Below are 13,939 nucleotides of genomic sequence, written 5' to 3' on the forward strand. Positions count from 1 at the left end.
TGTTCCTGAATTTATCTTGTTCATTTTATGTACAGGAAGAACTTATTGCTTCCCTGGGTCAGGTAGGGATAGTATCCTTGCCATCTGGAATGGGAGCCTGCAGGTTTTAACAGTACCTTTCATTTAGTCCTGTTTTCTATTATGCTTCATTTCTGCCTTCAGAGGTATCTGAAGCTCTTTAGTGTGCTTTTCCAGTGTTCTGTGGGGTGAATCTTTTTGCTGATATGTTCTTCTGTGACCCCTTCCAAGTTTGTTTATTCCACACTGTCACTTACTATTCCTCCCTTTTCTATCATCCACAATTTCTTGCTGTCATCTTTTCTTCTATTATCTCTTCTATGACTTTTTTTCCTTTAGTCTATTTGTAGTGTGATTTAGAACAGAGAAGAAATAAATTTGTTTGTAAAATCAGATTGGGCTTAACTGAAAGTGTTGTTTTTATTAAAAAAAAAATTATTTCCCCTCCTTGCATTGTGGGTGTGGATATAGAGAGAAATGCTATATTGAGAATTCAAATACCTAGACTTCTCAGAATTGAATATACAATAAAATGTGTAATTTAGATAATATATAATTATTTTAACGATTGTGTGTGTGTGTGTGTGTGTGTGTGTGTATGTGTATGTGTGTCTTCACTTAGATTCTCAACTCTCCTTGAAGTTGTATGTTTGGGTCTGTAAGGACCTAGATCCAGTTTACCTGTTACTTTGTTCATATATCATTTTTGCCTTTGGCAGTACTGCATGGCTTGTGGGATTTTCGTTCCCCAACTAGGGATCGAACCCAGGCCCTCAGCAGTGAGAGCATGGAGTCCTAACTACTGGACCACCAGGGAATTCACTCAATTTTGTCTTTTAAGATTAGTTTCCTAGTCAGTTATCAAGCAGTTTAATACCCATTTCCTGACAGTGAATTATTATTTTATTTAAAAATTTTTATTTTATTTTAAAATTTTATTTTATTTTATCTTATTTTGTTATTATGTTTTAACTTAATTTTTTTTTATATTGGAGGATAGTTGATTTACAATATTGTGTTAGTTTCAGGTGTATAGCAAAGTGATTAATTTATACACATATCCTTTCTTTTTTCAGATTCTTTTCCCATATAGGTTGTTACAGAATATTGAGTAGAGTTCCCTGTGCTATACAGTAGGTCCTCGTTGATTTTTTTTTTTAAGATTTTATTTATTTATTTATTTATTTGGCTGTGTTGGGTCTTAGTTGCAGCATGCGGGATCTTTCGTTGCGGTGCGTGGGCTTCTCTAGCTGTGGCTCGCAGGCTCAGTAGCTGCGGTGCGTGGGCTTAGTTGCCCTGAGGTGTGTGGGATCTCAGTTCCCTGACCAGTGATCAAACCTGTGTCCCCTACATTGGAAGATGGATTCTTAACCACTGGACAACTAGGGAAGTCCCTATCTATTTTATGTATAGTTGTATATATGTGTTAATCCCAAACTCCTAATTTATCCCTCCCCCCACCTTTCCCCTTTGGTAACCATAAATTTGTTTTCGAAGTCTGTGAGTCTTTTGTAAATAAGTTCATTTGTATCATTTTTTTAGATTCCACATATAAGTGATTATCATATGATATTTGTCTTTTTCTTACTTACTTCACTTAGTATGATAATCTCTAGATCCATCCCTGACAGTGCACTTTTATAGTAAATTTGACTAGCTCTTTGGCTTTCCTAATCCAAAATCTGACCTCAAGGTTGTTTTTTGAGGGGAAACTCAGATTTCATTTTCACTAAAGATAGTCAAATGTATGATCCTTCACTTTGAACTTGGTTTTTCCTAAACTTAAAGGAAGAAGCTACTCATCAGAAAAATGTTGAGTAATGTGTTTATTTTTCTTCTTGTAGAAATTGTGATATTATAGAATTTAAAACTGGAGGAGGCCTTAGAGATAAAATCCCTTTCATTTTGCCATGGAGAAAATAGTCCTGATGTATCATTTATGCATTTCTGTGTAACAAGGTACTCCAAAAGTAATGTTTAAAACAACAATAAACATTTGTTATCCTCAGAGATATGTTTATTATCTCAATTATAAACATTTATCATCAATCATTTTATGGGTAGGAGTTTGGGAGTGGTTTAGTTGGTTGGTTCTGGCTTGGATTTCTTATAAGGTTGTAGTCAAGATTTGGCCAGGTTATGGTCATCTTTGGATGACCTTACGTGGGACTGGAAGATCTATTTCCAAGTTGACTCACTTCCATGTTTGGCAAGTTGGTGCTGGTTGTTAGTGGGAGGACTCAGTTTTTTCTCATGTGGCCCTTGCCATGGCCTCCTTGAGTGTTTTTCATGATAGCTGGCTTCCCCCAGAGTGAGTGATCCAAAAGAGAGCAAGGCAAAAGTGGTAATAATGTCTTTTATAACCTAGTCTCAGATGTCATACACTGTCATTTCTGCCACATCTATTTATTGGAAGCCAGTCATTAAGTCCGGTCCACATTCAAGGGGAGGAAAATTGGGCTTCACCTTTTAAAGGGAAGAGTAGTATTAAAGAATTTGTGGCCATACTTCAAATCTGCCACACCTGGAGAAATGAAGTTATTCTTACATGGTCATACAGGAAGTTGGTGATCTATTTGGTACAATAAGAGTTTTGATTTGTTTTGATAATATAACTAGGTGCAAATTTTAAGTGATAGTTGCTTGTCATCTGTTATTGGATACATTGTAACCTGGTACTGTGTATTATTTACTTATTGATTCACCAGACCCCTTTGATTATCCACAATATGCCAGGCATTGTGCTACTAACTGAACATGTCTAAGAGAACTAGATTTGTATGTAATAATTACTGACTCTTATTATTTTTATTTATTTTTGTTTTTTTACTGGAGCTGAAGTGAGAGAGAGAGTGAGTGTGTGTGTGTGTGTGTGTGTGTGTGTTGTGTGTGTTCTTTAAACACTTTTGATCTGTCAGATAGGATAGGAATGTCCCTCCTAAGTAGCCTTCAAGCAAATTATTATTATTATTATTATCAGCAGCACCGTGTGGTATGGCATGCAGGATCTTAGTTCCCCAATCAGGGATTGAACCCGTGCCCCCTGCAGTGGCAGTGTGGAGTCTTAACCACTGGACTGCCAGGGAAGTCCCAAGCAAATTATTTTTAAATGTAGCTTTTTATTAGTTAACAACAAAATCCCTTATGTAAAATAATGAGCTAGGTTTACTAATAAGGTATTTTATTATAGCCAGTTTCCTGATATTTATTAAACATGTATTGAGTACTTAGTACTTAGAGAAGCAAAGATATAGCCATAATTCTTGTTCTTAAATACTTCTTTGTCTAGAGGGACAGATAAATACATACATAAAACTGAAGATGATAGCTGTCGACCTAATATGGTGACTTTTTACCAGTACCAGTTTTTGGTGTGATGCTATCTTTTAAGTTATTATAGTGCTACTCTACCAGGAAGGAGGAAATTAAATTATTCAAAAGATATTTTAGTATTTGTTTTTTTATATTACTTTTTAGAAAGATATAATTGTTGCCTCTCTAGGAAGCATTGATTTATTGAAAAATTTTTTTTCTCTTATAGGCAATGTCTATGCTGCTTCAAAGAATATAAGCATTTGGAGATTTTTAACCAAGTAGTGTGTGCACTTATTAACTTAGTGATTGCCCAAGTTCAAGTGCTTCGGGACCAGCTTTGTAAACATTGTACTACTATTAACATAGATTCCACGTGGCAAGATGAGAGTAATCAAGCGGAAGAACCACTGAATATAGAAAGAGAGTGTAATGAAGGAAGTACAGAAAGACAAAAATCAATAGAAAAAAAATCAAACTCTACAAGAATTTGTAATTTGACTGAGGAGGAATCTTCAAAGAGCTCTGATCCTTTTAGTTTATGGAATACAGATGAGAAGGAAAAACTGTTACTATGTGTGGCAAAAATTTTTCAAATTCAGTTTCCCTTATATACTGCTTACAAACATAATACTCATCCTACTATAGAGGTATGTAAAAATAGGTATTGTGAATTTTAAGTAATACCAAGTCATGGTTATGTTGGTAATTTCTCACGTATGAATAAATATGAAGATAGTCATTATTGATGGAAAAAATTATAAAAATCATTATCGTTATAAAAATTATTTCAGATTTCTTCAGACCATTTCTGTAGCAACTTGTGTTGAACATTTGCTCAGCATAGTTCTATTAAGGAAAGATTTATAAATTGAACTCATAAAATTAAACTGTCAGTGATAGACATTTTGCTGATGTAGGTCTATGCTCTATTTACTGTGACTCTTTCAAAAAGTGGTAACTGAGGAAAAAGAAGCACGTAGAGTTTTGAATTTCATTCTTAGAAACATAGGTTAACAGAATTTGGAATTTCTTTTGTAAAGAAAAAATGCTTAACAAATTATCTGTAATTACTAGTTTTAAATAATAGTATTTTCTTTTGTATGTCAAAATGCTTTACTTATTTCACTAGCGATTTTTTCCCCTCCCTCCCTCCCTCCCTCCCCCCCCCTTTCCCTCCTTCCCTCCTCCACTAGTGATATTTATACAAGCCTTTCCAGGAGATCAGTAACCCATCTTAGGTATTTAGATAATGGCATTATTTCTACAGATAGCAGGAATTGAAACAGTTATGTGATAATGTATTATAATAATGGCTTAAAACAACAGTGATTAATTATTTCTCATGATTCTGTGTATTGCTTGGGCAATTTCTTTGCTGGTTTTGTATGGCCTTACTTACGCACTTGCATTTATTTTGGGAGTTGGATGGGTTTGAAAGTCCAAGATGGTCTCATTCACACATCTGATAGTGCTGGCTGCTGTTTAGGGCTCCTTGGATTTTTCTCTACATGGCCTCTGTACTAGGGTAGACTGTCTTCCATACATGGTAGTCTTAGCATTGATCCAGGAAGGCAAAAGTGGAAAGCTGTAAGGCCTCTTATAATGGTCCAGCCTTTGAAACCACACAGTATCAACTTTACCACATCCGTGTTGGTTGAAGCAATTCACAAGGGCAGCTCAGATCAAAGGGGTGTGAAGTAGACTCCATCTCTGGATAGGAGGAGAGGTAAAGTTTCATTTTAAACTTTTAAGTACATTCTGTTTTTCGTGCATCCAGGAATGGGTAGAGTTGTGGCCATTAACAAATCTACCATATGCTTTTTGTTTTTTTAAGGCTGTCTATTTTCTCCAGCTTATTTTTTCTATAACCTCCATTCTGACTTCTCTAAACTTCCTTCTTCATCTGGAAAAAAAATTGTCCTTTACTGAAAATATTTTCACATTGAATTGAGACTATTTAAAAACATAGCCCAGGAGGTGGGTATTTTCCCTATTAGAATTCTCCATAAGAATATTTTAAATCAGACTGTGTTCTTTCTTCTAGAATTCTTAGCCTATTATCTTCCCATGTAGAAACCTTTTAATAAATCTCTTATATGACATCAGATGTTTATTAATCATTCTGAAAAATGTCATCTTGGAATCCTTTTTCAACAAAAAGGGGATCCATTTGTGCAAAGCTGCAAAATTTAATATTAGGAACACCACACGAATGTGTTTTTACTGCCTTAAATTGATAGTTGGAAGATGCTGAAAATAGTTTGGTTAGGGTCGTAGATATGTAAAATTCATGCAGAGTGTCTTAGAAATATTTTTTTTCCAGTTATAAATCTCTTGATAGAGTTACAGCAATACTGAATCTGCCATTTTGCTCTCAAAATCAATTTCCTCATCAGTTTTTTAAAAATGATTTTCAAAAATGATAATCTCCAAATGTAGGCATAGTCACACTCCTTGTGGAATAAAATGCCCCATTATTACTATTCTTGAGGATCATTCCATGTGACTACTTGGTTGAAAGCAGTGGCTTCATAATCTTTAGGTAAAATTCTAATAAAAACCACTTCTGGATATAATAAAGGAGGAGTCTCCTTATACAGAATTCTGTATTCTTATACAGAATTCTAATCTCCTTATACAGAATTTATATGTGCTTCTTTAATATTCTGTTCATAATAGCTGTTTCCCAAGTTTCTAATATCTTAGTAATGAGATGTTATAAATACTCTAAAACTTCTAGTTTCTGTCCTCTGGCCGTGTTATTAAATATGTTAAGGGCCAGCTGTTTCAAAGGGTCTCTGATCAAAACCTTGATGTAGCATACATATATATTATAAAATTATGTGTATGTGTCTATATACATACACACAGATATCTTAAGAAAACTTAATATTTATTATGCAGTGCTATAGAGTTTACTATAGAGATGTTTAATTCCACCTTTTTATAAGGAGGTAGTCCATCCAGTCTTCCCCTCATACTGTTATATGCATCCTTTCCTGATAAGGCCTTTTATTTTTGGTTTTATTTTTTTTTTTAAAGAGGCACAAATTGACCAAGACTCTAGGAGAAGATTCAGGACACCTGTGACTTTAGAAACTTAGTATCCTTATTTCATGTAAGAGGAAACTGACTTACAAAGTTTAAAAGTTTTGATCACATTTGCATAGCATATTGCTGAGAGAGTTCTAGAATTCAGGTCTTAATTCTACTGCATTGTTTCTCAAATGTTTCAGACTAATCACTATTGTAATCCCTTGCCAATAGTGAATAAGATGGGAACTTGAAGCCTCTCCTCCTCCTCCCTTCCTCCCTCCATCCTTCTTTCGCTCCTATTGAAGTTGAAAATATTTTTAAAGATGTAGTAATTTAAAATAAATAATATTAATTCACATTAAAAGTTTTGTGGAGGCCAGTGGCATTCTTTTCCTAATTCTGAATAATATAGGTAATTCTATCAAATGAGGTATTGCTCTAGTGTTAAGTATTTTTCTTAGAGCGAGATGAGTATAAAAATTGTAGAGAGAAGAGAGATCATTGCCCTTCTGTTAAAGGTAGGTATAATATGCTCTGGCAGATTAAATACATATATTGTCCAAGTTTTTGAATCTAGGCTGGTTTTTTTTCTTGCCACTTTCTACTGACTTTTAATTCACCCTTTTTTAAAAAAAAAAAATTAAATGTTTTAAATTTACTCTTTTAAAGTATACACTTTAATAAGTAACCATCACTACTATCTAATTCCAACATCAATGACTTCTTTTTATGCAAATATTTTATTCCTAATCCTCTAGCCTTCAATTCTTTGTGGTTAGGTCATAGAGCAGCATTTGCTTAATTAGGTATAGAATTACTTTCTAGTTACTCATTTATTTCTCTTTGTTTTAAAGTATCTTTTAAAGTAATAGGCATATTCCTCTGTTTAGCTCTAGAAAGAGAGTGCCATCATCTTATGTAATAAATGTGAGGTTTTGGGGGAAAAAACAAAAACTTAAAAAATTCTTGATAGGTTTCTTAACACCTTTTCAGGGATCCTCTATAATGAGAGCTTTTGAGAGAAGATTCAGCTTTTAGCAAGACTTCCTAGTGTTGCTCCTAGTATTGTTACCAACAGATCTATGTTAACTCTTTACATACTACTTAAAATGAGATTGTAATAACACCTTAGGGTAGTGGCTTCAAGTATCCAGAGTAGAAATATGAAATGGTAAAACAGATCTTCTGAGTAGCTAAAATAGATATAACCAAGTCCATGAGTAACATTTTGCACATCAGAATAGAATTCTGTTAGGAGAATTTCTAGCTGTGTCCATGTTAGGCACTAGAAATCTTGACTCTAGTTTGATATTTCAGCATGGTTCATCTGGTCCATGAATCGTATTTAGTAATACCACAGGAGTTCTTATATTCTGGATTTTTTGAAGACAAAAGGTTTGCTAAGAATAACTTAAAACTTTAACTGTGGCCCTGGTAGTAGAGGCTTGAGAATACATTTAAGGAGGTTTAGTGCACTTAATTTGACAAGTGTTTTGACCTCTCTTAGGACAGTTTTTGATTATTCTGAAATGTTCTGAGAGTTTTATGTATGCTCTCAATCAGTTGTTTTCAAACTTTATTTCAGCAGTCAAACTTTATTTAAAACAGGTAACAGCAAAGAATGAATGGGTTCCTTTGGCAGCTAACTTTTCAGCTGAAAGTATCTAACTTTCTGATTATAAAAGTAACACTTTCAGTATGACTAAAAAAAATAGACTATACAAAATATAGAGTTTAAAAGGCCTTGAATCTTTCCTTTTTCTCCATTCTCTCGTCAAAAAAAATTGTTATGAAATTAGTTCAGATACTTTCAGACATTTAAAAATTTATGAAAATTAGATCATGTTCATAAATTCTATTTTTAACAAATACAGGATATTATCTTTATATGCCTGTGCATATGGAATTCACCTTATTTATTTTTTTGATTCACCTTATTTTTAACAGCATTTTAAAGGTATACTTTACATACCATAAAAATCACTTGCTTAAAGTATATATTATTTTCATAAATTTATGGAGCCGTGCAGCCATTACCACATTTCAATTTGAGAACATTTTCATCATCCCAAAAAGATAATCCCTCATGCCGTTTCACCTTATTATTTTTGAAGGCCGCATAAGACCCTAGATGGTTATGTCACCATTTATTTAACCAGCCTATTGATGGATATTGAAGTTGTTTCTAATTTTGAGATGTTATAAATAGTTTCAGTGAGCATCATTATACATACATTTTCCAGCACTACTTTTACTAGTTGTTTAGGATAAATAACCAGAAGTTGAATTGCTGGGTCAAAGGGAAGGTACATTTTAAATGTTGATAGATAACTGCCAAATTATCCTCCAACAAGGTCATACCAGCTTATATTCACACCAACAGTGGATGAGTATGCTTTTAGGTAGTTTAAATCTTATGTACGGAAAGCACGTTGTGGAACTTTTGAGTACCTCTAGCGAATTCCCGAGTACAGTTTCAAAACCACTTAACTAAGTCAAAAATTACCCCAATTATTTAAGGAAAGGTTTTTGTTTAAGAAGGCAGAATAATTTGTAGCACATAGCATAGAAAGATTTCTTTGGAGAAGAGTTAAAATATACTTTAGAACTGAATCATATTAGCTTCAGTTAGGAATACTGCTCTTCATGATGAGAAGCAATTGTACAATTGGTGAGTTTTTATAAAATCAATCTTTAAAAAATCGTAGTTTTTAAAGATTGTCATGTAGTAGTGTGATGTAATTGTATTTACCTTTTTTTCTTTTTTTTTTTAAATCAGGATATATCAACCCAAGAAAGCAACATATTAGGGGCATTCTGTGATATGAATGTAAGTGTTTATCTCTTTTCATTCTTAGGTTTATGGAAAATTTTACTTTTTTGTTCATGTAAGTCTTTTTGAGTTTATGTCTAACCAGTATCTTTCCAGTACTGGTAATAAAATAAAAATTGTTCCTGATAAGTTTTAAAATAATAGATTTTCTTTTTTCTTCAGGATGTAGAAGTACCATTGCATTTGCTTCGTTATGTATGTCTGTTTTGTGGGAAAAATGGCCTTTCTCTCATGAAGGACTGCTTTGAATATGGAACTCCTGAAACTTTGCCATTTCTTATAGCACATGCATTTATTACAGTTGTATCTAATGTAAGTATTGTTTGGAATTGGTTTTAATATTGGGATCAAAGTCTAGTATTTTAATAACATGAATTTTTATGTCCAGAAAAGGCAGGTTATGAGTGATTTGCATATACAATCCTGTTTTTTTGATTATACTTTGAAAAAATCGAGTACAGAAATCTTTTTTTAAAAAGTCTTTGTTATAATAAAATTGGGATTTGTATCAGCGGTTAGGACTCGGTGCTTTCACTGCTGTGGCCTGGGTTCAATCCCTGGTTGGGGAACTAAGATCCCGCAAGCCGCACGGCACAGCCAAAAAAAAAAAAAAAAAAAAAAAAAAGAATTTAAGTTAACTAGGTAAATTTAGCCATCTACCTCTTGAGCCAGGGATTTTGTACTGGGAAATTTTCGAGTTTTTGGTTACTTAAATGATGGTTAACCTAGCCTAGGGCACTACTACAGTGTGTCTGACTTCCCTGTATATTGCAAGTGAAGAACGAACATTTCTTTTTGCCTTTGTAAGGAAGATAATTCTTTCGAATGTTGTGAATGTCAGCTACTGTGAAGCACAATATGTGTGGAAGCAGAGAGCAATACATTTTACCACCTGTGTGTTAAAATTTAACCTAAAATAATCTTCAATTCTGGTCATCATTTAAAAAAATAGTGAAGCAAAACTTAAATCTAACTTTACCAAAGCCTGAATTCTTGTATTAACCAAATTACCTTAAGTAATAACTACTGTGAAATATTTCAAGTGTGTATATAAAATAAAAATACAGAGTGAAAAAAGACTGAACAAAATAACTTTGTTTCATCGTTTCCAGTGTAGAAATAACACTGGAGAGGACACTGGCTTTACTCAAATTTATTGAGTATCTGGAACTCCATGTTTCCTTATTTGAAATAATTAATTTGTATCAATGTCATTTTTAGTCCCCAAATTCCTTGGTTTCTGACAGGTTGAACATACTACATGTAATGGCAGTGTAGCATGGTAGGTTAAGAATATACACTTTGCAGTCACAATTGCATTTGAATTCTGAACCTGAGCCTCAACTTTTTAATTCGTAGAATGGGAATGATAAATATGGTGATCTGCCTTAAAAGATTGTTGTGAGGTTTTAAGATAGATTTTTAAGCTCTTATTAATAGCACCTGATACATAGTAAGCCCTTAGTGACTGGTGCTGCTATTTATTTTAGCTATTATTAACACCTGATTCTGTTAGTCTGATTGACCTTGTTTAAAAGGAAGTTTTATTCAGTTTGGTTTCCTTCGGGAGAAAGAATAAAATACAGACTTTTGAGTGAACTTAAATCCTGTGTTGACATTTTAATTTTAAACTGTCATAAACTTAGGGTAAATAACTGAGTTTGAAATCCAGAGTTCAAAAAATAATTTATCAACAGTTTTCCTTAATCAGGAATATTACCTGAATTAAAATGTATTTCTTGAATTAATTTTACTAAATCTTGTTGTTAAAAGTCTATTATGGAAGCCTCGTTAAAGGCTTTAACTTATTGCTATCTCTTGAAAAGTAATCCTTTACTAAAGAAAAAGGTTTGGATTCTGTTTCATTTTTCTCTTCAGCCTTTTTGTGACTGCTAATTGGTGGGCTGTTGTCAATTTGCATAACTTTATCTTGTAACTCAACTGAGAACATTAAACCAAAGTTAAAAATTAGTCATACTGTTTAAATTAATAATTAATTGTTTGGATACTATAATCTATGTTTGTTTTTTTCCTGAGAGTATAACATAATGTACTTTTTTTTTTTTTAACATCTTTATTGGAGTATAATTGCTTTACAATGGTGTGTTAGTTTCTGCTTTATAACAAAGTGAATCAGTTATACATATACATATGTTCCCATATCTCTTCCCTCTTGCGTCTCCCTCCCTCCCACCCTCCTAAAGAATAAGGATCTATTCTTAGTAATAATGACTGCAGCCTCAGGGAAAAAAACAACAAAATCTTTATATATGTAGTTTTCTTATTTTGTATTGGCCTTTAGATTTTCAGCAAAAGCAGTTAACCAATATTTAGCACAGCTTAGAGAAGTAGAATGTAGAGTCCTCATAGAAGTTTCCCCACTGAGATGCATGGTGAGTTATAGCTCATAGTGTGTATCCTGCCTCAGCCCTCAGCAAAGATGCCTGAGTTAGTCATCTCAGACATGACACCTTTTATTAATTACAAAATAACAAAGCCTAAGGACTTTCCATAAAGAATTTGAGTCATGGGATTTATTTTATTAATATGAATGGAAAAGTACAAATGAGCCTTAATAAACCTCATGAATATATGCTTTACAAAACAGATATGACAAATTATTACCTAAGAGATGTTATCAGAGATGCAAACTTGTAGTAACACATCAGAAGACACAATAACAATTTCCGAACTGTCAGTTTCCTAAGACTACTTTACAAAAAACACTAACAAGGACTATTTAATGTCAGAAGTTAGCCTGGGATTATACATTTTCATATATTTTCACACTAATCAGGAGAGTTCGTTGACAGTTCAGTGAAGTTTTCATTTTGTCACTTTGTTAAAACTAGCTTTGTGATGCAGAATACTGCCTGCATTTATGCAGTTATAAGGGGATCAGACAATATTTTTTCTTATTCCTGAGATTTTTAACATGTACTTAGAAGGGCTACTAGAGCTTTGTTATCACCAAGATGGGGAAGCTCAAAACTTACAGTAAGGAAAGAAAAAGGACCTATATGATTAATAGCATATGGAATTTGATTCTTGTAATGTTATGCCTCATTAAAGAATGTAGATTTTAAAGAATGTAGATTTTACAGAGAAATAATCTTGGGCTTGTATTGTAGTTCTGTTATGTACTATCTAATTTTTTTGTTTGTTTTTGTTTGTTTTATTTAAAAATTTTTTATTGATGTACTATCTAATTTTGATTACATTATGTCTATAAGCCTCACTTTTTTCATCTATCAGAATGGAAATATTAAGGGTTCAGTAAATGGTAGCTCTTCTTTCTATTAAAAATTTCTTTCCAATGTTGACATTTTTTCCCTTGTCATTTTTATTTGAATTTTTGTTCATTGGCATATTTGTTTATCCCCCAATAAAAGGTATCACTGTACCTATTTTCATTTTCGTCCTCTCTAATGTATCTTATATATAATTGAATCTGTTAACCTTTTAAAAAATTTGAAATAAACATATAGAAAAGTGAACAGAATGATAAGATATGGCTCAGTGACTTATTGAAGTGAATATCCCATTTAACCACTACCCATGTCAAGAAACAAATCATTGTCAACTCCCCAGAAGCCTCCTTTATGATTCCTCTAAGTCACTATCCCATCTCTTTGCCCTTAAAGGTGAACACAATTCATATTTTTATTTCTTGCTTTTCTTTGTTTTACTTAAGCTAATATCCCTAAATACTATGATTTAGTTTTGTCTCTTGCTAACCGTATAAGTGGAATCACATAAAATGCATTCTTTCATGTATGGCTACTTTTGTTTAACATTGAGATTTATATTGCATGTAGTTCGAGTTGCTCATTTTGATTGTTGTATAATACTCCTTTAAAAATATACCAACATTGATCTATTTTACTGGTGATGGACGTTTAGGTTATTACAATTAATGTGGTGTCAGCATTCTCTTACATGTCTTTTGGTGCATATGTGCATGCATTGTATTTTCATATATATCTAGTAGTGGAATTTCTTTATCACAGGGTATACATCTATTCAGTTTTACACATTAATGCTAAGATTTTCCAAAGTGATTGTATTAATTTACACTCTTACCAAGAATGAGAGTTCCCATTGCTTCATATCCTTGCAAACATGTAGTATTCTAACTCTTAGAGATTCCTGATGAACTAATAGTAGTATCTCATTGTGGTCTACTTTTGTGTGTTTTTTTTTTTTTTAAACATCTTTATTGAAGTATAATTGCTTCACAATGGTGTGTTAGTTTCTGCTTTATAACAAAGTGAATCAGCTACAGATATACACACATTCCCATATCTCCTCCCTTCCGCATCTCCCTCCATCCCACCCCTCTAGGTGGTCACAAAGCACCGAGCTGTTCTCCCTGTGCTATGCGGCTGCTTCCCACTAGCTATCTATTTTACATTTGGTAGTGTATATATGTCCATGACACTCTCTCATCCTGTCACATCTCACCCCACCCCCTCCCCATATCCTCAAGTCCATTCTTTAGTAGGTCTGTGTCTTTATTCCCGTCTTGCCACTAGGTTCTTCATGGCCTTTTTTTTTTTTCCCTTAGATTCCATATATATGTGTTAGCATACTGTATTTGTTTTTCTCTTTCTGACTTACTTCACTCTGTATGACAGACTCTAACTCCATCCGCCTCATTACAAATACCTCCATTTCATTTCTTTTTATGGCTGAGTAATATTCCATTGTATATATGTGCCACATCTTCTTTATCCA

General features: G+C 33.1%; 1 protein-coding gene across 8 annotated transcripts in view; it reads left to right on the forward strand.

The window, feature by feature from the left end:
- USP34 (ubiquitin specific peptidase 34) overlaps positions 1–13,939 on the forward strand; it is a 241,650-nt gene that overhangs the window by 52,124 nt on the left and 175,587 nt on the right. For all 8 annotated transcript variants that reach the window (XM_057557944.1, XM_057557950.1, XM_057557951.1 and 5 more), the window contains 3 exons: positions 3,560–3,980; positions 9,149–9,199; positions 9,365–9,514. In XM_057557944.1, coding sequence (XP_057413927.1) covers positions 3,560–3,980; positions 9,149–9,199; positions 9,365–9,514 — 622 coding nt within the window. The remainder of the gene's footprint in view (positions 1–3,559; positions 3,981–9,148; positions 9,200–9,364; positions 9,515–13,939) is intronic.

This window comes from Balaenoptera acutorostrata, chromosome 12, assembly GCF_949987535.1.
Source record: "Balaenoptera acutorostrata chromosome 12, mBalAcu1.1, whole genome shotgun sequence".
Classification (NCBI taxonomy): Eukaryota; Metazoa; Chordata; class Mammalia; order Artiodactyla; family Balaenopteridae; genus Balaenoptera; species Balaenoptera acutorostrata.